The sequence below is a fragment of the Electrona antarctica genome (assembly GCF_951216825.1).
Source record: "Electrona antarctica genome assembly, chromosome: 17".
Taxonomy (NCBI): domain Eukaryota; kingdom Metazoa; phylum Chordata; class Actinopteri; order Myctophiformes; family Myctophidae; genus Electrona; species Electrona antarctica.
This window is the reverse complement of record NC_136798.1, coordinates 13136826-13164569: the sequence shown is the minus strand read 5'-3', so window position 1 is coordinate 13164569 and position 27744 is coordinate 13136826. Positions and strand designations below refer to the sequence as shown.

At 41.9% G+C, this 27744-nt stretch overlaps 1 protein-coding gene across 2 annotated transcripts; it reads right to left on the bottom strand.

Annotated features, from left to right (window-relative positions):
* Positions 1–1151: 1151 nt before the first annotated feature.
* On the bottom strand, positions 1152–26624 carry snx3 (sorting nexin 3). Of its 2 annotated transcripts, none has more exons than XM_079526750.1 (4): positions 26178–26608; positions 7524–7619; positions 5808–5932; positions 1152–2166 (listed from the first exon to the last, which is right to left on the bottom strand). In XM_079526750.1, exons 1-4 carry the CDS (start codon positions 26340–26342, stop codon positions 2061–2063), a joined length of 492 nt encoding a protein of 163 aa, XP_079382876.1. In that variant the 5' UTR covers positions 26343–26608; the 3' UTR covers positions 1152–2060. The 2 variants fall into 2 exon arrangements, with proteins under 2 accessions (XP_079382876.1, XP_079382875.1); XM_079526749.1 differs by lacking the exon at positions 1152–2166 and adding an exon at positions 5342–5643 and having other exon boundaries at positions 26178–26624.
* Between the last annotated feature and the right edge of the window lie 1120 nt (positions 26625–27744).

Below are 27744 nucleotides of genomic sequence, written 5' to 3'. Positions count from 1 at the left end.
ATCAAGCACTCCACCCAATGCCAAGTCGTATATAGCAGGTGGAACCATGGGCTGAATCTTGATGAGCACATTTCTATTCTTAATGGTTTAAGAAAAGGGCCCATTTAGGCCTGAGCTATGTTGAAAAAGACTGTACAACAGCCGGCTAACAGTGGCTCTAGAGTTAAGGATAAAACAGTAACTTTTTATTTTATTATAGTGCCCTTAAGATGTTGAACTACAATCTTTGGTGTAGGCCTCGATGGCCTATACAGTGTAAAGTTGTAAATGTTAAGGCGAACACCTGCGAATGTTTTGCAAAGAAACTCCTCCCACAAGTTTTTCGCGAGTGTAAAACCAATGAGCTTGACAACCAATGTCCTTCCAATCCAATCCAAACGGAGGAAACCAAAAGACGACACATGCGCGTATGCCAGGGCAGCAAAACATGAGAGTCGCTGTCCATCTGACCCAGTGCTGAAACCAAACGCGACGCATGCGCCGTCGAAGAGGAACTGAAGAGACATTCTGCATATGAATATGCTTGCACTGGCTCCCCAAACTCTGAAATTTAAATGACCTGAAGGTGTGTCTGTGTTTAAGTGGATACTTTCATGTTTGTGTTGGTGTGCCCCAGCCAAGAGACAGCATTAAACCTATCAATCTACAGTACTTTGTCATGTTAGACACTAACACTGGATTCAGCACTTGGAACAGTTTTATGGGCTGTAATATTTTTATTCTGTTGTACAAAGTGGAAGTTATAATTCTTTGAAAAGTGTAATGAAGTACTAGGACATTAAATATGTTGAATTAAAATGTCTTGAATATAACCTAATGGAATTGCAAGCTGTTGTGTTGAAACACGTTTTATAGAACAAATTACACAGGGGGCAAAAAAAACCTTGCTAGTGCCACAAATTATCACATATTTCAAATTGAAAACAGCTCCAATGACCTCATGAAAACATACAAAGAAAAACCCAGACAACTCAGGACAATGTTTGCCATCTCTGAAACTCCCAGGGTAGTCAGAGTGGACAACATATTTACATTTTCTTTCTTCTATAAACATGATAAAGATTAGATGTGTGCCTGAGTTACTGTAGTAGTTCTCATGTGCATGTACAGTGATGGTGAGGATCATCGATGAATGAATGCCTATACATGAATGCACTTGACCTGTTTTTATTGGAAAATTGTCAAAATACAACAAAAATGGCACAGCAGTATATAAATCTCAAAATGCACATAGCCAGTAGAAATACTGCGGTTCCCTCTGTGTATGTTTTACTCGCTAGAAAATCATTATAGGAGGATAACAGGAGAGGTGCTGGTTGGTGTACAGTACACACACACACACACACACACACACACACACACACACACACACACACACACACACACACACACACACACACACACACACACACACACACACACACACACACACACACACACACACACACACACACACACACACACACACACACACACACACACACACACACACACACACACACACACACACACACTTAAACAAAGGGACAAATACAATGTGAGATTTACATGGCAGGGACCATCCAGACATGTGTGCTAAGGTCACAGTTATGGTGAGCAACATTCCAGTTGGATATATATATATATATATATATTATATGGAAAGTAAAGTATTGTGGCTTTTACACAAGGTTTGCATACGTGGAACATTCTTCATGTTACTCTATAAATGAATACATACAAAGTACAAACATACTTCACTGATAAATACATAAAACACCCATGTTAGTGGCAGTTCCAGACCAAAACAGAAATGATTATAAATTATTTTCAACCACAATTAACAATAACCTGTCACACATTCTTAACTGGATCAAATTACAAGGTGAAAAACAAGCACTAGTTGGCATCACTAATTAAAAGGGGAAGAAGGGACAGGTCCCTGGAAAAAAGATCATTGAAGTGTTTGTGAGATTCCAGAGGGATTTGTTTTCTTAGCAGTTGAGCAAGAGCTTTGGGTTGCGGGGCTGAGCTGGTCTTAGCCAAGCCACACCAGGCCAAACAAAGCCACCGTGTTAGCTTTAGGCTTGTCTAATTTTGGACGGGGTGTAGGTCTTGTCCACAGATTCGTCCTGTAGAAACATGTGCAGGCAACGTTCATTCTGGGCTAGAGGGTGACCAGCCACTCTGAAAAAGAAACAAGAGCAAAAAGGTAAGTTCACACACACACACGCACACATAGGAGTGATGAAGTTATTAAGACTCAGTTTGAATTACAGTTCAGTTCAGATGATGATCAATTATTTGTGTGCTGCAGGGGAGTCAAGTTATAACTGAGAAAGTAAACTTAAGTCGAAAACAATCGAAAAACAACCCCTGCACTGTGACTATGAAAATCTGCAAATATATTTGTGCCTACATTTTGTGCCTACAGCCTATATTTTTTTGAAAATACGTATTGAATCGTGTATACACAACTACAATTGCATTATAGCTTCTTGCCATAATGCAATTAGATTTTTGTCTGCAGACATCCGAAAGCATGGGGAAGAGAGTATGTTTTGCACCTTGTCCATCAATCCGTCTGTCCGTGCGTGTGTGTGTGTGTGTGTGTGTCCTTCTGTGACCAGCTAATCTCCAGCACCATTGGCTTGATCAAAGCAAAACTGTGCACACACACTCCCTGGATGGCACCTTTGCCCCAATGTTTTTCAAATGGGCCTGTTATAGCGCCACCAGGAGCTCCATTTTTGCAAAACACATTTTTTGATGGTACACCTACAGATTTTGTCCAAACATCAAGCAAAATCTCTATAGCCATGAAACAAAATGAGTCTTTCAGATGCTTCATACTCCATCCTGATTGGCTTAGATTGGATAACAAAGTTTGTAGGAATGCTCCATTTTGAACAAAATCCCTGAAATAATGAACACAGTGTTCGTTTTCCATGTGATCAGGCATTCTATAATGATTAGCTAAGATTTGACATCGAAAGTTTTGCAGGTGTGGCCCGTTTTGAAAAAAAATGCCAAAAAATCATGAACGCAACCCACAACACACTACAACTACCATCTACTGTAAATCATTGTCTATTGGCTATTCATTATTTTTGAGCCGCATTTTCATCTCTGCTGTAGCCCCCTGCACACTCTCACTCTAAGGATTGGCTATCATTAGCATTAGCACACACCGTTTACCTCTCGCCAGAAACGTTTACATGTCGGGAGCGATGCAAGACAAATGGATGGTAACCTAACCACAAGGTTGCCAGTTCGAACCCGGGCTCCCCCGGAGTTAGTGTCGAAGTGTCGAAGTGTCCTTGAGCAAGACACTGAACCCCTAATTGCTCCTGATGTGCTGGTTGGTGCCTTGCATGGTTTCCACCGCCATATGAACGTGTGTGTGAATGGGTAAATGTAATGCACAATCTATGTAAAGCACCTTGGATAAGGGCGCTATATAAATGCACCATTTACCATTTATCGTAGTTTCCGAGTTATGGAGCTTTGAAAATCCTGCTTGTAACCGAGGTAAATGGAGAGGAGTTGTAAGGATACCATAGCTGGTGGTGACGGAGGCATTGCATAGCAACCAGACCAATGTTAAAGGCTGCTTTGGGGCTTTCATATATGGAGTATACAGGCTGATAACGTCCCATAGCTGGGGGGTACGAAAATATTCGCACTTCGCAAAAAGTTCCAAGCTATTCCAGATTGAATGAGTTTAAAAATCTGAGCATGCTAGACGTGATCTCCAACGCAGCTGGGTTGTTCAGTATATTTATTATGAGGAACCATGTGTGGGTGCACTACTACATCCATTATGTTATGGAGGGGTGACCATGCCATGTTGTGTGTTGTCTTGTCGTATGTTTGTTTTGTTTCAAAACTTGATTCAGGTTATGCGGTTTGTAACTGTCAGTGTAGGACTATAGAATTTATTTTTCTTTTATGCTACCACACTATTTTGCATATGGTGATTATATGACATTATCATCTTTTTGGTATGTTCCGTATGGGTGTGTCACATATATTGTGTTATGTTATTTGATTTACTGTATACCCTGAAATATTGAATAAACAAAAAGTTAACTGCTCCTTCTATGCTCAATCCAGTACCAAGCAATGCACGCCTCCAACAAACAATCCTGACCTGGTGGAGACCTGTGCTCCGAGGAGCACGTTTTCTAGTTTCCTTTTCTTTTTAATAGCCATGAATTTTAATGCCAGAATTGTACCTCTCATTCTTGGCATAGTAGTTTCTGAGTGGTTCCAACGGATTGTTCCTGGCATAGTAGTTTCTGAGTGGTTCCAACGGATTGTGTGGCCCTGGTCTTTCCCTAGTGGGTCTGATCAAGGGTAGCTACTGGGACGTAAGTCAGGACTTAATCACCCGGGCTGGGTCACCCGAGTGAGGGGTATGATGTTCACGAGACCCGAAACCCTGATGACCTTGGGATACATCACTGAGGATACGTCCCAGTTGCATCCATGCGATGTGTTTTCGTTCACCTGGTAATACTGTACACCCCAATAATTGTACAGTACTGTTTGACAGTATGAAAAAGATTATACCACTATGCCAAGAAATCAGGATTGGATTCCTGTCCTTGTTAAGCTTTTAGAAGCTCCCATCAGAACATACAGTAGTGCACCTGAGACTTTTAAGATGTAATCTTTCAAGGGCAAATCTTTCATAATAGAAAATGTTCTCCTATCAGCAAATCTCTATTACAATAGCCAGGCTGAACAGCACTAAACACATACACAGCTGAACTTTTAAATGGGAAATATTTAAGATGTGGGGAAAGCACTCTCAAGGGGGCACTTACTGTGCAGTTCACAATTCACATACCATTAAAGTCTGTTCATTGGAGATTTACCCAACATCATCTTCAAGGACAAAATTAAACGTACTCAATTGGTTTTGGTAATTTTGACAGGACGGAAAAATGATGCAAACAACTTCTTCAGTTGAAGAATGCATTTTGTCTAAACTCCCTAATTGAAAAGTGACAGCTCTCCCTCCTTTTCCATTTGTTGTGTGGCGATAATCATGTTTACCATTCCAAAACATTTCCCCCTCACAATGCTCTCAATCACAGATTAAACACCGTCAGCCAGCTTGGCCGCTATTAAGTCTGAACAATGATATGATCAACACTAGTGTTTCATTCACAGGACGTAGTGGAGAAAATATCTTAATTACCAACACATTCTGAGCTTCTATAAAAAAAAGAAGAAAAGAAATCTATTTATGGATTTTTTTTATGTTCTCGACCGTCTATACACACACTTAAGATTCTAACAGGTAACGCTGACGCATTTGCACATGAAACAAAGATAATGGCCAAGTCTGCAATCAAAGCAAACAATTACAGTCCCACTGTAACTTTTATTGTTCGACAGCGAAGAATGAAGACATACTGGATCAAAAATAAGCAGGGGTGCACACACTATCCCTCAAGGAACCGTGCGCTGTAATTTGAGCTGCAATTATCATAAATTACACATCAACACTTAAACAAATGTGGGAAAAATTATGTTGCAGGGGGAGCGCACTTGTGTCCTCTTTGGCAGTTCTCATCTTGTACAAGGTAATTATGAAAGATGGAGAATGGAGGAGAATGTGAGAGAAGGCTTACCCTTCTCTTTGGGTTCAGTCTGTTAACAATACAAAAGAGAAGTGAAAAAGTTGTGTCTGCTGCCCATCATACAAAAAGTGTTTGATTGTTCACAAAGTGAAAATGAATGTCTCGATGAGATAAGACGCCACACTTGTGTGCAAGCTAGAATGACAATAAACTTGCACAAGTTAGTTGACTCACTTGTTGAGGAATTGCTCCAGGCCTGAACGCCGTTCCTCGATGAAAGAGTCATCAAATATTCCATCATCTCCTCGGAATGGGAGCTGACGGAACAGCGCTTTGCCAGGAAGAGGTGGGACCACAACCTGGAGCAAAAGAAACCAAGGAGTCATACAAGAGGTGGTTTATGTTTCTTCTTATTATTCTGTTTTTCCTTCTAAAATGTCCCCCTTTCCTCCCAATTTGGCAGTTATTTCCAAATTCCCCACACGCTTGTGTAGTCTTGTTACTGCTGGCTCCTTCTGGTTAGTCTTCAAACTGACTGGTCCAAGGGATGCACTGAAACCATACTATGCGTCCTCCAATACGCATTGAATCACCTGCTACTTTTCCCCTGCCAGTGAGGAGCCTCACTTGGAGGATGTAGTGTGTGGAACACCACACAATTCCTCACAGTTCAACTAGAGATCTCAACAGGCCTGAAAATTAAGGCCCGGGTTTGGGCAGAATTTGAGAACTGTATCACAGAATAAAAAGTGAAATGCCAGTCAGCACCATCTTCATAGTACTGTAGATTAATACACAGACAGAACAGAATCATTTTTTTATTATTATAACAAAACTATATATATATATATATATATTTTTTTTTCTCATGGGGCCAAAGGCCCCTCTATACATTTTAGGCCCGGCCCGAAAAAGTTGGGTCAGGTTCGGGCAGAATTTGAGAACTCTAAGTTCAACACCCATAATGACAGACAGGGTCCTTGACCAACCTACAGGAGTCACTGATCCACTCCAGTGACAATGACTGCATTCCCTGCCCTGGCTTCCCTCCCGCAAACAAGCCCCCAGGGATGCTCTCCAGCGTTGAAGCACTCGGTCCTACTGGTCAGAGCTGAGAATGCAGGCGGGCCCCTGCATTTTGCCTGAGGAAACCCTGTGCAGCTCGGGTTTAACATTGAGCTCTCGGTTGCACTTCCGCATTTGGACACCAACTGTTGGTGTCCAAATGTGGAAGTAGTGCCCCTGCATTTTGCCTGAGGAAACCCTGTGCAGCTCGGGTTTAACATTGAGCTCTCGGTTGCACTTCCGCATTTGGACACCAACTGTTGGTGTCCAAATGCGGAAGTAGACGGTTCTTCCGGGTGCTTCAAAACGCCACTGAGCAACTTCCACTGAAATTAACCGAACCGGGGCTGTCGCTCCGGTTCGGCCTCTATGATGCACAAAGAATTACTCTTCCTACTTTCGGGCTGCTTCACCTACTTCCTTCACAGGTGTTACCAATGATACTAATTAAGGCTCTGTTCCATTTAGTGTGCTGTGGTTCTCAAACTTTTACATTTCAAGGACCCCCAAACCCGTACAGGGCCATTTGGAACCCACTCAAGGACACTTTGAGACCCACTGGTGTAGCAGAGTTTTTCCAGTTAGCCAACATGCTCAATAACAGCACCCTGACTGTTTGACCAGAATGGAACAGAGCCTTCATTAGTATCATCGGTAACACCTGTGGAGGAAGTAGGGAAGGGGCCCAGTTCTTTCCAAAATGGCATGTATCCACATAGCCCATTGTGCTCATATAGATGGATGTAATTATCTATAACATCATAGTGACACTCACTTTCTTGGTTAACAATATTTCAAATTCATAGAAGATTAATGAATTAACTGAGAGGGACAAGCATAGGTCCAGTGTACATATATGTTGAAAAGCTATAAACTATAACTTACCTTACTCTCTCTTTCTAGCTCTGCTCTGAGCCATTCAAAGTCACTGTATCGCCTCCGCACACGAGACTCCTTCAGCTTGAAGATAGGCAGGTTGGTCTGTCCAAACACACAAAGTTGACCAGTGGACAAAAGGGAATTAAAATATGTTCACTTGTTCATTTGAAAAAGGCACGGGATCATTACACTGTTTGAGAGTGGATAAGTTGCCCAAATGTAAATAACGTAAAGATTCTGATGATGCGAGTTGGCCAAAACCAGTAATTGAAAATAGTTTTACCGATTCATTGAATAGTTGAGTTCAATGCCAGAGTTCCAGGGACCTTCCCTTATATTCAAACATATAGTGGCAAGTAAGTACCCTATTGGCCTGAATATAAGACTGTTATTTCCAATGGAAATAGTATTATAAACGGGGACTAGACTGTTTGACATTCAATGTTCTTTTTCCACAAAAAATGGGGGTCGTCTTATAATCAGTCTAGATATTTGGGACAATACAGTATTATTTTTCTCTCAAATTCTCAAAACTGAACCTTTCCTGGCACTAAGGTCACCCACCCATCAATATATAACAGGAAAGGAGGAACCAATGCCTGCCTGCCTGGTGATCATTTTGTCAGAAAATTACTGACAGATGGAGTGCAAGATTGTGCCAATTTCAAGCAGTCAACTGATTGAAATGTCTGCTTTTGTTTGGTTTGTTTCTAGCTTTGTGTGATCCACTCTGACTTTATTTATTACATAAATAAATTGAAATCCAACTTTACTGAATAATGAAAAGAAAATAACTGTAGGTGATTTTTTATTTTGCAAAAAAGGGTTTCATAGTATCCTTTTCACCAAGTTATCTTGTGTGTGTATGTTTGTGTGTTTTATTCCAAGTTGCGGTTTACAAGCAATCATATTAACCCATTTTGGGCGGGAACCCCTTTGTGTTTTAAACACGTTATAATTTAGCTATTGAAAAATAGCAGATCTACAAGCTCATAGCGCGCCACCAAGTGGCGCGCTATGAACTTGTAGGTCTGCTATTTTTGAAAAATCGTAAAAATGTGGCGCAAATCTTTGAATATATATTATTTCAGAGCGAACGTTTTTAACTCAGGTCTAAATTGGTTAAAAACTGGAGATGTTTTGACATTGACGGAGAACAATGAAGCAAACAGCACATTAGAGCACAATGCCTAACCTCTTCACTAGTCTTGACAGCACATGGCCATCAGATGACAACATACAGACGAGCAGAGAGAGCACAGGACATTTCATTGGCGGAACACAATCACAGAAGGTCAGAATTCACAGTAGAAGGAGCTACAAGTGCCGTGTACTCGAGCGAGTGGGTGCTGCAGCTGCAATAACCGCACGCAACCTGCGAGCCGCGCGCATGCATGCTAGACTGATCGATGGATAGACTAAAATGTGTGTAAAAGAGATTGGAGACTAGAGTTAACTTGACAACTGGGTAAATGGCTGAATGGCGGAGAGCAGAAGCAAGGGTTGTAGTCATTATGGACCAAGAGGAGAGAAAACTGAAGAGTTTTATTTGCTCTATGGATGATTAAATTAACAGTATAGGAGGGCAGAACTGGCCATGGTCACCCACTCTGTGACAATAAGTCAGACGGTCGCCCTTGAGCCTCCTTTGAAAATATTTTCAATGTGGAAAACTCAAACCCTCTCTTCTCTATAATCTGCCCACTCTTCAGTCTATCAAATTCTAGATCTGCACCTCCTCACCCCTGCTAGAGGGTCAGTCGTTAATATTGAAAATAAAGTGTTAAAATTAAAAAGAAAAACGATAATCCTAGGGCACTTCCCTACGTCTGTGTGTTACTTCCTGATTCACATGACAACTGGCGATGTGGCGATGACGCATTGTGTTCATGGGAATGGACCTTACGGTAAGCGCCACCCCGCTCGCGCACCTCCCCCGCCTCAACCCCGATACCGTTGCTATGCAGGACAACCTGCTACTCCTCCACTGAGGACGGTGTTATGTCGGCGTTTTTCCGAAGAGGAATAGAAGTATTCATATCAATATATACTACTGTATAATAACGCGATGGTGAAACGTTGCTGTTGGGTGTCCTGCAACAGTGCTTCATAGGTACCCAGAACGTTTGGGGCATTTTCTTTTTATTCCTTTTCCCGTGGGTACGCACATGCACATGTCACTCATTCACCCTCCCTGCTACTAAATCATACTATTAACGTCAACTTTTACTAAACAATGGTTAAATCAATCGTCTAATAAACAACAAACAACTTACCTTGGAGCAAATGGTGTGCTTTGTAACTTTCTCCACGTTCAGTTGCTTGTGTGGACGGCCACATAACTTCACCCACAGGCTCCAGTCACGTCTATCCCCCTCCCACTGCGGTTCAGAAAAAAGAACGCTGCTTACCCTTTTCTGTACATTGTATCCAAAAATTTAAGGTCCGCTAATGGTCTAAACTAACTTGAATTTAGGAACGGCAAAGAAAATCCTAGTATAAACGGTTCAACGAGCGTTTACATCATGGGGTTTACATAGCTTGTTTAGTCAGCCGCTTCCATTTTTTCAAGGAAGTTTAAAATGCTTTAGCGCCTCCCCTTGTCTAATGTGTAATTAGATTTTCCAACTAACACGTCAAGCACAACTTCCTTGAAAAACAAGCGGCTCACTAAACAAGCTATTTAAACGCTTGTTTAACGGTTTAAACTTGGATTTTCTTTGCCGTTCCTAAATTCAAGTTAGTTTAGACCATTAGCGGACCTTCACTTTTTGGATACAATGTGCAGAAAAGGGTAAGCAGCGTTCTTTTTTCTGAACCGCAGTGGGAGGGGGATAGACGTGACTGGAGCCTGTGGGTGAAGTTATGTGGCCGTCCACACAAGCAACTGAACGTGGAGAAAGTTACAAAGCACACCATTTGTCCAACGGGAAACGGTATAAAAAAAAGAATATGCCCCAAACGTTCTGGGTACCTATGAAGCACTGTTGCAGGACGCCCAACCGCAATGTTTCACCATGGATGTTGTTGATATGAATACTTCTATTTCTCTTCGGAATAGAAGTACGCCGACATAGCACGGTCCTCAGTGGAGGAGTAGCAGGTAGTAGGACTCGCTTGTCCTGCATAGAAACGGTATCGAGGGAGGTGCACGAGCGGGGTGGAGCTTACCGTAAGGTCCATTGGGAACAGAATGCAATGTGACAAATGTGACATGCTTTATTGCTTTCAGATGTAAAACACAGCTGTAGTGAACGATAGGAGATCAAACTAATTTGTAATTTTACGTGTTAAATGTCATTGGCAGTGAATGAGTTTTAACCAATTTAGACCTTAGGTCTTCTAAATCGTAAAAGTAAAAAAAAAATGTTTCTATGTCAGTGGTACTCAATGGAAAATTGCCCAGGGCACGATAGCGGCAGGCACCAAGCCACAGGTGTAATCTTTTGGATGGAATTTTGGTGGCCGTCGGACTGATTTCAAGTGCTACGGCAACATACAGAAACGTAGCACCTCTGTTCATGATCCATCCGTCTCCCTGACACAGACTGCCACCCTCTCTATCTCAAGTTTGTTATCATTTGCATAATGCCTCATTTCTTTCCCACCTACCCTCTCATTTCAAGTTGTGGAGTTCTCCCGAGGCGAGGCCGGCGGTGCCCCCCGCCCCATACCCCCTCCCCTTCACTCAGGTCACAGGAGAAGTGGATTAAGCTTAGCTTTATCGCCCCACCACCCTTGCATTAAACCTCCTCTCTCTCTCTTCTCACCGTGGGCTGGCCCGCTGCGTCGTGTTACCTCGCAGTGTGGAGCACCGCAAAGTTAATCCCCCCATGACAACAGATCATGGTTACAGGTAATCTGCCACCGCCGTGACTCTAATCCCCTCATGTACATACCCAGAAAGCACACACAAATGCACGGACACACACTTGCACAGGTGTTAAGTTATACACGTTTGACCAGTCGCACAGTTAACACAAATAATAAATCATAGCACGCTGCATTGCATTCGAGCATGCTCATACACAGACAGACACACGTACACACACATAGGTATGGGCCACTCATCTCTTGACAAAAGGTGCTTGGAAGGAGAGAATAAGTCACCTGCCCTTTCAATCCCCTCTCCCAGTCAAAAGCCTATGATTAAGAGATTGGCATTACAGGACGAGGGGAGGAACGAAAGTGTGGGATTGAAAAGAGAGAGGTATGATTGACACACACACACACACACACACACACACACACACACACACACACACACACACACACACACACACACACACACACACACACACACACACACACACACACACACACACACACACACACACACACACACACACACACACACACACACACACACACACACACACACACACACACACACACACACACACACACACACACACACACACACACAGTTTAAAAAGGCGGTGCGTGGGAGATCTACAAGTCAAAGATCAGATTTCCCTCGCCTCTGTTCCCTTCACGGATGGTTAGAGGTTAGGGCTCGGGTGTCTCGAGTTACCGGGACACAGGGCCGGCCCACACCCCTCCTAGGTCTTAGCATTTTCTTAACAGTTTAAAGGCACACTTTGTCCAACTCACTTGCAGAGTAAGAAAGCGGAGAGAAACCTAACCTAGCGAGAGAAGAGGATAAGCAATTCATTAAAGGATAGCAGACCTACAAGATCATAGAGCATAAATTTAACTGAGTGGAAAAATGTACCCCAATGAATGGTCCCATAATACAAAGAAAAATTAAAATGAATCCATAGTCATCTCATCTATAATAATCACAGACCTAACAAAAAACGTAACAAATTAATTTAACAAATGACGTGATAAGAAGTGTGGGAGACAGCATGCAACAACAACGTTGCTTATAGAAATCCAAATACGGAACCTCCTCCATATCAGATTCAGACCTCTACTGGGTTCTCTCGGTTACAAAGCCACAGTGCAACCCTGCATAAGAGAAGCAGATTATTCATCATGTTTAGGACAATGCTATATGGCTCATTAAGGTAAGGACAGGCTGAAAAGAATCCTCTGTACAAGGTGTGTGCCGGAAGAGAAAAACCGAGAGATGGAGATGGCCAGAGAGATGTGTGTGGGGGGGGTGTCAAGATCACTCGTCTCCTGTGAGAATGGTTCACAGTCGCCGATGCTGCGATGCATTAGCTTTTAGCAGGATGGATTAAGTCAAGTTTGAGCATCCTTAACCCTGCATGGCCCCTTCTTACCCCTCCCATGATTCCCCTTTCACAATAATGGTATTAAAATGGCAACACAATGCCATCTCCATTGCATCATATTCCGAAAGGAGAAAAAAAAGATATATATATAATATATATACAGAGGGAACAAAAGCGATGGGGCTGTGGGTCTTTCACTCACTCTACTCTCTCTCCATGTACTCGCTTTCTTTTTTTCCCTTTCTCGCTCCCTGGCTAGCTGGCCCTTGTAGCCCAACAGCCTCCCTCCTCCCTCGACTCGCCTAGCTGACAAAAAGCTGCTTTGTTGCCATAGTATCAACTCCCACTTTTGATACTGTCATTTCAAGTAGGATATGGTAGCCTTGATACAATATGTTCCCTATTTCCATTAAAATAGTTGTCGGTGGATGCTGTAGACTTTGGATTACCCTTGACTGTGCCTGACAAACCCCCCACAGCAACCCCAAACCCCCTACCAAAAACCGTCCTCGTTTTATTAATGACCAAACACCCCCAACTCCACCTCCAAATAGAAGAGAGAAAGAAGGAGAGAAGCTATGAGAGTAGAGAGGAGGGGTGAGAGTACCATAAGAGCTTTTTATGTGCTCCTGTCCACAAACAAAGTGAGATCCCAAAGTTCACTCTCCTGACTGTGCCTTTTGGAGGGGATGGAAGCCAGCAGCAGAAGACAATGCCTATAATGCTTTTTCCTTCCATTGTATGCAGAGTTCAAAACAGTAACAAACAATATGCTTTTAGGAGACCTCATTCAAACCCACAGACTGAAAAGATAAGCATAAAGGTTATATAGTACCACTGCAAGGAGTGGCCTAGCATGAAATATACATATATATATATAAGTGGAAGGTAAGGGGGGGGGGGGGGGGGGTAATCAATACTTATTCAACCTGCCACTCATGATTTTGAGAAACCTAAAAATCTGTATAACACAAGACAAAAATGTCACAAGTCAGTTTGAAAAGTGCTATAAAATTCAGGAATTCTAAATAAACTTAAAACCTCTACCTCCTTCTCAAAGATGGGCCAAAATGACATCATACATATCAAATGAAAGCCTGGCTGCCCAGAAGTGACCATGAAATCTAGATCACATCACCCTATGTAACCAGTTGGCCTTGGCGTGTCAAATTGGTCATGTGACAATAAAATGACTGCAGTGGGCCATGAAGTCTCTCATATGACCATGAACTCCTTCAATGACCTTGCCCAAATGTTTTGTTGTAAAGGAATAAGCAGGTTAGTGATATCTAATTACTGACGTAAAAAGGTGCATTACAACTTTCCCATTGATTTTATTTTTGGCACATTAAACTAATTTGACTGCTGGGTAAACATACTAATCAATTTCTCTAGAGAAATCTTGTGATAAGCATTACCAGCGTTTTGTACTTTATCACATAATTTGACCATTAATTTTACCCAAAAGAACCAGTACAGCCACAGGCCTACAAACCCTCCACCTGTAGGGGAGTGCTACTACAGTTGGAGGCCATCGATATTGTCCTTTTCTTTTTGCTGAGGTTTGCGTGATCTGCGCAAAAGGACAGTTAACCCATTTTGGGCGGGAACCCCTTTTGGTGTTTTAAACATTATGTTATAATTTAGCTATTGAAAAATAGCAGATCTACAAGCTCATAGCACGCCACCGAGTGGCGCGCTACGAGCTTGTAGGTCTGCTATTTTTGAAAAATCGTGAAAATATTTATTTCAGAAAACTGGAGGATTTAGAAGGATTTTTTTTAAATTTTGAGGTCAGGCCTAAATGGGTCAAATGATAAGGGACAATATCGGTGGCACCCAACTGTATATGGGACTGGTCTATATAGTCATCACAGGGGCTAAGATAACCATTCTACAAACAAGGCAACTGACTGCACACAGCTGGGTGAGAAAGGGGATAAGTGGGAAGGGAGACGAAGGCCGTCGGGGGGGGAGGGGGCAGGGGGCAGGGGCAGGGGGTGGCTTTCTGCCCTCCTATGGGTGGGGAGACAAGGATGGGGAGCAAACGGTCCAGCTCTCCCACCCCCTGGCCCGATTCATTCTTCTCCCCTCTCAATGAAGGGATTAGGCAGACTCACTCAGTACGGACGCAAGGACTCTCTTGAATTGGGATGGATTGGGGCGGGTGGGGTGCAGTGAGAACAGAGCAGAAGGGGTTGGGAGTGATAAAACGAAACATTTTATGGCATATAATTAAAGAAAAATACATTCCAATTTGGTCCCCAATATTAGAAGCATGGTTTAACAGAAGTCCAAACAAAGCCTATGCTACGCATTCCAGTCCTAGGTATCATGCCCTTCACTTTCACTTGCCGTAAAATGCTTCTAAAGAAAAGGAGAAGAAAGGAGGAGTAGGAGAATCGAAGCAAAGTTGACACCACGTTTGTTAAGAAGTAAGAGATGCTCCTCTTCTTGTGCTCTTATGCAAAGCAGGGTCACAGAGGGCTACGAGGCGCACAATAATGCTGATTACACGCATATGCTAATTATTACACGCTAATCAAGTACAGTAGCCTTATATTCAACACTAATGCCTGGAGACTGCTTCTTTTTTTTCTTCCATCCTTAAAAAGGTATGGAAACTATAAATACTTGAGGGCGCCAACCAATTGAATTGCTCCAGGCCACTAACCACAGGGATGTCAGTCACACCATGGATGACAACCAAGAAAACACTAGGCAATCATACAGAGTGGGAAGACTGATGCCAATCTCAGACTGTTCCATAGCGCCTAGCCACCACCTACACATCACAAAATATAAAGACCTGCCAAGAATAACTCAATCGATACTAATGATTGAATGACAGCTAGAACTGATGAAAAATACAGTAAGACTGAAATGTCTTGGACAAGAAACTTTTCTCTAATCATGAAAAGTATTGTAATTAATAACAAGTAACAACATGGAACTCATGTTTGTTCTACCGTCTATCTAACTAATAGGGGTGGGGGTTGGAGATCAATTCATGATTATTAATTTATCTATAGATCAATTAGATATTCATAGATTGCTAAAATAAATGTAATTATAATAACTCAGGGTTTTAAATTATTTCACAAATATACTGTACGTAAATGATGTGCTAATTGACCCAGAGGTGAAGTAAGCTGAAGAACAGTTTGTTGTACCAACTATAGGGATGTTAACTGTAGGGATGTTGAGACTAAAGGCCCATTTATACTCAACACTGAACTGGCACTATGTAGTGTTGGGTATCAGGCTCAGCGGCCACTTTTGGAGAAACAACATGATGGCAGCCAACGCCTTTGCCTTCATTACCCAAGATTTGTGACGTGACACTCTTTGCTTGAGTGTTTTTGCCTGAATGGGCCGTGCCGGCATGCCTGTGACAGGCTCGTGAATCCTGCAGTGCATTGGGAGTGGAGCGGATGGAATGGCCTGTCATGAGTCCAGACCTCAACCCAATTGAACACTTGTTGGATCAGCTTGTACGTGTTAGTGACCAACAGAACCACGTTGTCTGACTTGCAACAAACCCTGGTTGAAGAATGGGATGCCATCCCATCCCACAGCAAAATGTGGCTAGGTTGGTGACCTGCATGAGAACGGCTGAGTTTGGATTTTCCACCCGCTACTGAGTTCCAAAACACTGTAAAATGTATTAATTAATAAATTAATTAAGTGTAAAAATGGCTAATATGTGTTGCTTTTTCCTTATTACTGTGGGAGAGTGCAATCATCCAATCCACTAAGATCAAGTAACTCAAAGCAAGGGTTTAACTTGAATACCATCCATTTGCCATTTTTGCTAATAGTTAATTTTTTTCTTTTATTTCATTTCAATGAATAATTATTTCCAGTCATCTAAAAAAAACACTCCAGCTTCCTTGCAGGGATAATAACGTAAGTATTCAAAAGTAAGTATTAATTGTATCATGCAAGAGAGAACACTAGTTCTCAGCACCAACCTGACACATGCAGTCGTTAAATAATGTTTTACTGCGTACAATATTTTATATCAATAATATTGAGTTTTGAATAGATTGAAACTACACACGTGGAAGTGTCTTCTCAGTTCTCATTTACCATCAGTAGTGGTGAGTCATTTGATCTCATGCTGCCAACTTGGTTGTACGCCCAGTCAAACAATGGCAAATCTACAAGTTAACAACATGCCACAATAGTTAGGGAAAATTAGCTTAAAGGACCACTTCACCACTTTTCAACTTCTCTTCCTATAATTGGTCCTAACTAATGTTCATGATAAAATACCACCTTCTTTTCCTACTCAGTCTGTGTCTCATAGGAAGGCTGTGGGCAGTTCAGAAACCCGTCCACCAGTGACATCATCGATGGTGAATCCAAGCTAATAGAAACGGCAGGCTTTCTTTTCCTCAAAAGTTGAAGCCATCGTTCTCACGATCATAAAAATCTAAATATATTTTAAAATCTTGTTTAAAAAATAATCTACCTAATGATGATGTCACTGGTGGACGGGTGTCCTAACTGCACAAAGCCCTCCTATGAGACACAGACGGAGTAGGAAAAAATGGTGGTGTTTTATCATTAACATTAGTGAGGACCAATTATATGAAGAGATGTTGAAAAGTGGTGAAGTGGTCCTTTAAGTTGTGGCAAATCTAGAAAAGAAATGCTTACCACTAGCTTTCTTCACAGATTTGTTCATAAAGGTGTCTACATTCACAGAAAAAATTGTTCCAAGCCAACTCCCTTGGGAAACTTTGTGGGAGCCAATCAAAGCTGGGGTACACGGAGGGCCTAGGATAAATGCAGGACATGCAGCTTCTGAGGTGTGTAAATAGGTTTTTTGTGGGGTGCTTAAAGGACCACTTCACCACTGTTCCAGCCATTAACTTTCAGTAAAAATGACTTCCTGGCCATAACATTGGCTGCTTTTGTATGTCCCAAACATGCGTAATAACTAATATGTCACCTTTGTCACCAAGCTTCCATCCATTCTCCAGTAGGCCTATGTACTGGAGTATGAATGGAAGCTGCCAATCTCTGGATATAAGCTCAGAGAGAGTGCTGTGCTGCTGCTCCTGTTGGGGGCAGGTTTTTCAGTTTTTATACTCCCAGTAGCGGCCTGCTTGCTGAAGATGTCAAATCTCCAGTCCCCAAAACTTGTGCGCGATTTCCCATGGAACATGAACTTGAATAGTTCACAGCTGGCTGTGATGATGTCATCCTTGTTGGCTTGGATGTCCAAAACTTCCATAGCCCTCTCCACTTCAGTCTTGCAGAACTACTACCGCTACTGGGAGTATCAAACCAGAAAAACTGGCCCAACAGCAGGAGCCGCAGCACAGCACTCTCTCCGAGCTTATATCCAGACCAGAGATTGGCTGCTGCTGCAAAGTCCATCACTGGATGTACAGTACATCCAGTGTACCACCACCAAGCTTTAGTTCCATCCATAATCTCCATCCATAATGTACTGGAGTATGGATGGAAGCTTGGTGACAAAGGCTATGAGTCCGTACCGTCAATGAACAGACCCCATCACACCAGACTATCTTCTGAAGTTAGTCAGTGGTAAATTGGGGGAGTGTACACACTGCATTTTAATGCACAGTGCATTTCTGCTTGTGGTAACTGCCATGGCAAATTTTGCAAGAACAAGCTAGATGACAAGAGCAGTGAGGGAGATGCCAGGGAGTTGGAAGAGTAGCGATAGTTGTATGTTTATTCATATTTGTAATTATTGTTTACAAAAGCATACTTACATTTTAGCAGTAGTGTAAACCACTCCTACAACTGGCTTTGTTAGTCTGTGCAGAAAAAATGAGCATGGTTGCTATGTTCACCCTGTTCACCCGGGTGTGATTTCATTACGTCAGACATGATTTCATTACGTCAGACAGGCCTTACACCACTCAGTTCACACGGGTGTGATTTTTTATTATGTGTTGATCTTTTATATTGTGATATCATAGAGCCATGAAATTCGGCACATTAATTTCCCCCTTATATATTTTTTTTAATGGTGTGACAATAGTCTTTCTGATTCTGAAAAGAATAAATCAGTTAAATCCATTAAAGAGTGTCCATCTACTTCTGTTTCAACAGTTAGTTTCAATTAAGATGCATTTGTGATATATTAATAAAATGCTTTTTATATTTTAATATGCCCCCCACACCAACACACAAACAAGAAAACACCATAGACATCCATTGAGATATGCATACAATGGATTATTAGTTATTACACTAGTATGTCTGGAACATACAAAAGCAGGCATGGCCAATTTTATTTTTACTGAGCCATTTTTACTGAAAATGAATGGTTGGAACGGATTCAGAACCCCCAAAAAAACCTATTTACACACCTCACAAGCCGATATTGGCCAATTTTAAAATGTCCTGCATTTATCCTAGGCCCTCCGTGTACCCCAAATTTGATTGGCTCCCATAACGTTTCCCAAGGGAGTTGGCTTGGAACAATTATTTCTGTGATAGTATACACCTTTATGAACACATCTGTGAAGAAAGCTAGTGGTAAGCATTTTTTTCCAGATTTTCCATGACTAATAAGCTAATTTTCCCTTATTAATGCTTCATATGTGAACTTGTACGCTGCCCACTGTCCAAAGAAAAACACACATCGAGCAGGTGGAATCCCATACACAACAGTGACATGCCTGAATGACTGGAGACCTGTCCCAATAAACAGCAAATGCTTTGAGAAGCTGGCACACCACACGTGAGGGAAAAGGCTCAGCAGCCACCTGAAGTTCAGAGTAGGACCCCGCATCCTCAGGCGTAAAACAAGAAATATATTCTGTACTGCCCGAGAATAGAAACCCCCATGTTTTACACGTGAGTATAGTTATTTTTGTGTTCGAGTAAAATAGCTTTGCTTAGGACGCAGTGTCACTCATAAGAAATAATAAAATGAAAAAAATGTTGGTATTTTAATTTCGCTACGCTAAAATAAAACACTACTTTGTCAGCTGTTTATTATGTGTACAGGCTTTAGTTTAGACTATTGGTCCGACTGTCATTAGACCGACAACCTACCTCAAACCCTAACCTAAACCCAAACCACGCATGTCCGATCGTTGTTTCCGCATGTTGGTCCGTTGGTGCGTCTAATCTGTGCGTGCATCCCGTTTATTATGCTTTGTATATATCCAAGTTTAACTGTAGCCTGTTCAAAATAAACATGCACTGTGAATTTGTAGCGAAAATAAAATACACAAGTAGTGTCCGGTATTGGTACTTATAAGTTAGGTCCAAGTTTAAATGTAGCCTGTTCATAATAAACGGCTGACATTTTTACTTTACGTTTTACACCTGTAAACCTGTAATGTGACAAAGTTGGTTCTGATTCTGAGTGTGTGATGCAGTACATAAGGGACAGGCAGCTGTCTGCCCCTCAAAAAGAAAAAAATAAATTCCCCGCCCACACCGATTTCAGTTTTCTACAATACAGTTTTTAAACACCAATGTGTCTTATGATGAGATTCTGAATTTGTAACCCACCCATATGTCACGCTGCAGGGAAAGACCTACACTGTTGATTGTCTACTCTAAACGGAAGTGGTGGAATTTGGCAAAAGCGGGAAAACTTCCAGGAAGCTCTGCTTCCGGCTAGTAGTGGTGGGTGGGTATTGCCTGCAAACTCACAATAGATGCGCATCATGATACAGAGGCCACAATACAATATATATGTCATTATGTATATCGATATACAATATCAAAAGTTGATTCTAAATAATGACCGATGTGATTTACTATAAGAGCTCTTCTTTTGCACAAATAAAACACTTTCACTTTCTGACTATTTTCTGCAGATATTGGCCATTTGTAAAGAATAAAATATACATCGCATGGATGCAACTGGGACGTATCCTGAGTGATGTAGCCCAAGGTCATCGGGGTTTCGGGTCTCGCGAACATCATACCCCTCACTCGGGTGACCCAGCCGGGGTGATCAAGTCCCGACTTCAGTCAAATAATCTGATTTTAAAGTGTAGGCCTATGTACAACGCATTAAGGCTGAACGATTTTGAGAAAAAATCTAATTGCGATTTTTCTGACCAATATTGCGATTGCGATTTGACTCGCGATATTTTTTTTTAAATCACACCCGTGTGAAGTAAGTGGTGCAACTCCGTGTGGGCGTCCCCGGGGGGGGTCCCCGAAACTTCCAGACCCAGAGGAACGCACCCAGGGTGCCGGCCCGTTTCAGGCGAGCCGGCCCGCGTCCGAAACGGTCGAGAAAGAGTTATCGTGTGTGGGTCCCCAGGGGGTCCCTATACTGTACTGTACACTCACTGTACTGTAATGTCACACCCGAAATCATCATATAGGGCCTATACAGTTAGTATGTGTGTGTTAGGCTGCACAACAGTGACACTTGGTTGTGAAAACCAACCAAATGCTATTTTCGTGCTCGGACAGACCCAGCCAGCCACCCACCCACCCACAGACACACAAAGCTCCATAATGAAGTGGTTGCACCACTTAAAAAGTAAAGCTTCAATTTAGTATTCACTGTGTCCATTTAAAAAGTAATGAAACATTACCAAATGGCATACCATTCATTTACTTTACCAGGCAGTGATGTCAGGATTCACATGATGTGAGACAGCTCAAAATAATGTAGGCTAACCAAATTGACCTGTGTTTAATTAACTACAATAAGAAAAAATTGTAATGTTAGAAATAATTGTAAATAGCTCTGTCTGGATACAGACCATAAATGCAATGTAATTTCCAGACTTTCTATTTAAGTGCAATTGCTATTAGGCTACAGTTATCTAATCATCAGAGCACAATATTGTGATTCTCATTTAATATTCACATTTAGATATTATGTTCAATTGATTTATTTGTTTTTGAGGGGCACTAGGCCCTCCTAAATCCAGTGCACGTATGTTCACAAACGTCCTCCACAAACATTAAATTCCCATTGACAATTTTATGTCAGTGTCTGAGCAAAGACATAGGCCTAGTGTCTATTTTACGTCATGATGATGTACGATGATAAGAGCGCCCCTCACTTCACACGGGTGGGATTTTTTTAACCAAATAAAAGCATATGCATTGCATAAGTGTAGGCTACATTTTGACAGATGTGATGACATAATTAGGCTATCAATTATTAGAGATAAGTTTGTCTGAGGTTTAAGACAAGCTCATAACTTTAACTTTAATGTTTATGAGCTTGTTGGCCGGCTATTTCCCCACCACGGGTCCTGGTGTAAGCTCTTTTTTAATGACTGCTCTACTCGGATCTCGGTACAATTTCGCGGACCTCGCTCAGACATATCATTACAAATGTACAACATGCACCACAATGGGGACCGGTTCACCAGAATCGGGGACGACGACGATAATGTAGCATTAAAATAAACAGGGGACAGGACAGCAGGACAGCGCCCGTGCCATGTGAAGGTTTGTGGTGTTGTTGCGGGATGTTTTGACTGTCGCTGCACCATGACAGGTCTTGCACAAAACTCTCTTGTTGGACGTCTGTAACGTCAAAACCAAAATAATGCCATATCCCCGAAGTGCCTGATCTCTTTGGGATTAAATTGTGCGGATTTAAGAAAGTTTCTTCGGGCTCCGCAGACGCTATGCATGCGGCTGCTGCTCAGCTGCTGCTGACTTCTAGCATGATAGCATTAGCATCAACGCACTGAACGCAGAGCAGAGTAGACGTAAATGATGACTTTGTTTTGGGAACTGGGTGAGCGTGTACACATGCACTGCGGTCACATGCACTGCAGGGACACTTCTGATTGGTTAGAACAGAGAGCACAGTATGCTGTGTTGTGAATACTGGATCAGACGCGCTCCGGGTTGAATATTATGATACAAACAAAATCGCAGCCTTTGCGATTTGCTAATCGCGTGTTTTCAAATCGCAATTTCGGTTTAAAAACGATTAATCGTTCAGCCTTACAACGCATGTTGTACATTCTACATGCTCCAACACGCAGATATGTTGTTTAGGTCTACTAAGGGCTTGTGGTAAGCTCAAGTTCAAATCTAGACCGTTTTTTCTTGAAACCGACAGCAGACACAGCCTCTACTGCTCTGATGCAGATCGTGTTGCATTTCCAAACAGGGTTTTTTAGATCAGAGTGCAAATATCTCTCTCTGCAACAGACTTGGGTCGTAAACAGTTATTACACAAGATTGTTTCAGCTGGACCTACATTTTCATTTTGAATCGATTAACGTGAAGTTGTGTGATTCCTGTCAGTGGCCGTGCATTTAGTGCAGTGCAGTGATCCTCCAGGTATTGCGAAAAGCCCTGTGACGCCAGGTTAAACCTGGCTCAGCTACAGTATTGAGCAGCCAGTATATGGTGGATTAGAATGGAACTGTGATCTTGTAAGGCCAGCTGCTGTGCAAGTTTACATGGGCCCAGACTGTGAACTTGCAAGGCAGACTTTAAAAAATATATATTCAAAACTTAATCTTAACATTTTAATGTTCTTTTATTTTTGAGGGGCGCTAGCACCTCCTATGTCCAGCTTTTTGTGTAGGTTATGTTCACAAACTTTGTCCTACACAAACCCATTTACAATAAAGGGAACATGAACATGTACGATGATAAGAGGCAAGAGCGCCCCTCACTTCACACGGATGGAATTTGTTTTTGTTTTGGCATCAGCCCCTCCTATACACAGGTTTAATGTTTGTCTTTAGTTCAATGTTTGTTTTGTAAACGCATTGTCAATGAAGGGAAAATGTACGTCATAATGTGTCATTTACGTCATATTGTCTCTTTATTGTTAATGCCGTTTAAATGTTTGTGTTTGCACAGTTTGTTTTACATCCTAATCAAGTTACAGTCTAATCAAGTTAGACTTTAATATATTAGCGCCCCTCACTTCACACAGGTGTGATTTTTTTTTAACAATTTGAATATAGGTTTTTGAATATTACTTGACAGGCTGAATTCAAGACCTACCTCAGTACACACAACATAAGAGGCCCGCCTATTGTATGTATTGGGTGCAAGGTTAATAGAGTAACAGCAGAGTCCGAAATTGATTTTCTGATCCTTGAGTTGTTAAATTTTAACTGGTAGCAGGATTACACAAATGTTTTGCAATAAAAGAGGGTCCAAACATACACAATAATACATATTATTACTTGCGCAGGCAGAGCGTGCAAGTAATGTTATCAGTCAGGTGCTACGATGCGTATGTCCCTTAGCAGCATACGATATGACGCCATATGCTGGCACGGTACATACGGAAGCAGACCGTGCAGGTATGTTTTCCGTCATGCTACGAAGCGTATGTCCCATGACGTGATGAAGATATGTACCAATGTCCCTTAGCAGCATATGATATGACGTCATATGCTGGCACGGGACATACGGAAGCAGACCGTGCAGGTATGTTTTCCGGCATGCTACAAAGCGTATGTCCCATGACGTGATGAAGATATGTACCAATGCCAGGGTATAATTGGTTTACGATGGTGACGTAATGATGATATGTTTCAGTGTCGGGTGGATTAAAGGGACATACGCATCAAACCACCCGAGTAACCACATTATACCACTAATCAACTCAGAAATTATATATACATACATATAGACGTATATATATATATATATATATATATATATATATATATATATATATATATATATATATACACACACACACATATATATATATATATTATATAGACATATGAGCATATGACGTGATGAATATATGTACCAATGCCAGGGTATAATTGATTATCAATGGTGACGCAACGATGACATGTTTCAGTGTCGGGTGGACTAAAGGTAATGCCCCTATGTATACATGTATGTAATCTGACACCACTGCCATAACAGGCATAAGTAATCATTACCATACTTCAAAATACTACTTTTCTTCCTCCAAAAGCAAGGTACGTAGCAAATAGCTAAACCTAATAATTCAATATTGCAAACGTTCTTTCACAGAGAAGCTGAGATTTGACAGTTTGTAGCGGTCTACAGTACTTGCACGCTCTGCTTGCGCACTAGTAGGCCATAATACTTGTGTGCAACAAGCAAGTAGGCACTCGACAGAGTGAAGTTCTAGTTAAAGAATGATTTGGGTCCTTGCAAAAACAGTCTCATTATGACTATATTCATCTTCTTTGAGAAAACGTGTGCTCTATATATCCTCTTCAACTGTTGACCAAGGGGAAGGAAATGTGAAGTGTGGGGCGGTGGACTAGGCTAGGAAGGACCGGGGAGCTTGCAACATCCTGTCTGAAGTTCCAGCTAAAGCTGACTAATGCAATTCTGTTGCCTTTTACCGCTCATGCTGGACAGCATTCTAGAGTTTTGTAGTGGAATAATAAAGCCAGTATAACACATGTTACACACATGTACCAAACCCATATTGAGTGTGTGAAGAGGGAACTCCGTTTTGGGTCATATGCTTCCCTTTCAAATCAGGTTGTCATGGTGTGTGACATACTATTATCTATCCTTTGCAGTGAGTAACAGGGTGTGGCTGGGATTCATCATCTGCAACGGTTCGAAAAGAATGTCACTTAGTTTATGAACAAAGTTACCTGTGATCTAAACGTATACTCCTATTCTTTTATTGCAGTTCATATGTTCACGCGACACCACGGAAGCCACAAGTGTAAACAAATGATCTGCTGCAGCAAAATTGCTAGCTATAGCTACAGGTTATGAAAAACCTCATTAGATCTTGTATAATATTAGCTGTCTTAAAATAAACCGAGTAATGTTCGCATCAGCCTCAAAGTGATATTGTCAATAACGTATCGCAGCTATTTAACGTTGGCAAGCCAGCATTCTCGACTGGCCCAGGTAACATTAACAAGACTGCTAAGCTAGTAGCAACCGTTAGCATAACAGCTACCGTTATTCAAGGAGCAAATTGCAGTCTGTCAGCTGTGGTCCTGTGACTTTGTAAACATGTTCAGACGTCACCTAACATATTTATATCTATTCTAACATTGCATGTTCTTCCTTTTCAGTTGACGGTTAACATTTCGAGTTCGTTTTTGTCCCATATAAAAAGTTGTTAGCAAGTTAGCTTACCGGCTGGTATTAGGTCACTTACTACTAGCCTGTAAGCTAACTCGATTAAGTGACTGACTAAATGAGCAAGAAAGGGCTTAATTTGAAGGAGTTCAACAAAAATGATTTTTTTCCCCACACAGCCATTGGAAATTGCCATTTTCTGTCAAGCGAAAGGCTCGGGCGATCAAATAACACAGCAGCCCTTTGCTGCCGAAAATAGCCGATATACAAGCTCACAACACACCGCATCTGCAACGCATCTGCAACGAGTTGTGAGCTTGTAGATGAGCTATTTTCGGTGCGCGACACGGTCGTACGACGAAGTGTGTAAGCAGACAGGGCTTTTTATTTTATGTATTAAGATGGAGTGGAGTGTAGACTGGTCTTTCCATTTTAACATGGCACTGCTGCTGCTCACCTTCAGTCTGATTTCATACGTGGTGAATCTGGTCCGGCCGACCCCTACTGTCTCCGGGTTGCTCACGTCGATCTCTAGAAAGTTACTCGGCGGTCCATACGCGTCATTTAAGTTCTGAGGCTTGGTGAATAGCCTCCTTGTATCAGCTATGGTATCAGCCATCATGTTGTCTGCCTTTTTTGTGCTAGTGCTGCTAGCTAGCTGCTCTCCTCCACCGACACACACGCTCGTAGCCTGCCTCACTCACTCACTCACTCGTCTCACACACACTGCTGGCTGGCTGCTACACTTCCGATCAGCTGACGTTCAGCTGATGCTGCTGGCAACCTGCGGCATGTTTTTGTTTACAACCACATAGAGCAGTCAGGGTGACTCAGATTCTCCAACCTTTTATCAGTTCACCCCCCCTGTGTCCACCCGTCCCACGTCCCCCCACCAGGCTATGGGCGATTTTGATCGTCGGTACCACAGCACTGCCACTCAGGTGTGGAATGCCCTGCCCCCTTCCCTCAAAACAAACAAATCACTGGCTTCCTTTAAAACGGTCTGAAAAATGTCAGCGGGTCAAAAGGAGAGAAGATGACTGCCCAACCCCCCCCCCCCCTCCGAGTGATTTATTTGTATTTAGATTTTGTTGGTACTTCCACCTGTACATAGTTTAGTTATCATGTTTTTGAGATATCTCGATTATTGTCATCATTGTGTAGTGAATGAATGCATGGGACCCAAATGGAAACAAGACCGCAAGGTCTTTTTTCGGTGCTATCCTTTTGGATCAATGTGCTTTGACTGTACCATGTACTGTTTTGCATTTGTTATTGTCTAATAAATAACCAATCAAAATTTTACTACACTGTTGATTTTACAGTGTAGTAGAGGGGGTCCATCACCTACCCATGTACCTGTTCAAATTGTCAACCAAGTCCACACTCACAAGTTACACCAGAGGGAGTTCAACAAATGCACGTGCAACTCAGATTCGGCTCAAATAAGGGATTTAAATTAATTTCGCTCCTATGCCACTAAAATGTGGAACGCGGCGAACGCCCTACCAACAGCCATTAAGACATGCGAAATTATGCGAATCCCTTGACCCCTTCAAAACCGCTCTCAAAGAGCACCTACGGACGGCTGCAATTCGAAACCGGTCCCCGTAAAAAAAAAAAAAGGAGAGTCCAGCGACTCCAGCCCCACCCTTCCCTTTTTTACTTTCTTTTTATGATGATTTCCTGTTTTTTTCATAGAAGTGTACATCCATTTTGTCAGTTTATGTCTGGGGAGTGGAGACCAGCCGACACTGCTGTGACTATCTGATAGAATAGTTTACAAATTACAATTCCAATATAAAGCACGAATTTGAAGGTGAATTTGAACGTGAAATACATTTGTATTTGTAGGCCTATTACGAATGCAGTTCAATTTCGCTTTTTTCAAATTCTAATGCGCTGCGGCCGTGTAATCGCAGCAATAATGTAGACCTAAACCATACCTAAACGGACTAGCTAGCCCATTCAAGAGAACCTTGATCAATGACTTGTTTAACAAAATTATTTGATTGTACAAGACT

What these genes read in the sequence shown, in the direction of transcription:
- snx3 (XM_079526749.1), bottom strand. Translation starts at nt 26,342, where the DNA reads ATGATGGCTGATACCATAGCTGATACAAGGAGGCTATTCACCAAGCCT. An exon ending in CGTATGAAATCAGACTGAAG is followed by an intron (nt 7,620 to 26,177) that starts GTGAGCAGCAGC and finishes GTGTTTGGACAG; the next exon opens with ACCAACCTGCCTATCTTCAA. An exon ending in AGCTAGAAAGAGAGAGTAAG is followed by an intron (nt 5,933 to 7,523) that starts GTAAGTTATAGT and finishes CTTTTGCTCCAG; the next exon opens with GTTGTGGTCCCACCTCTTCC.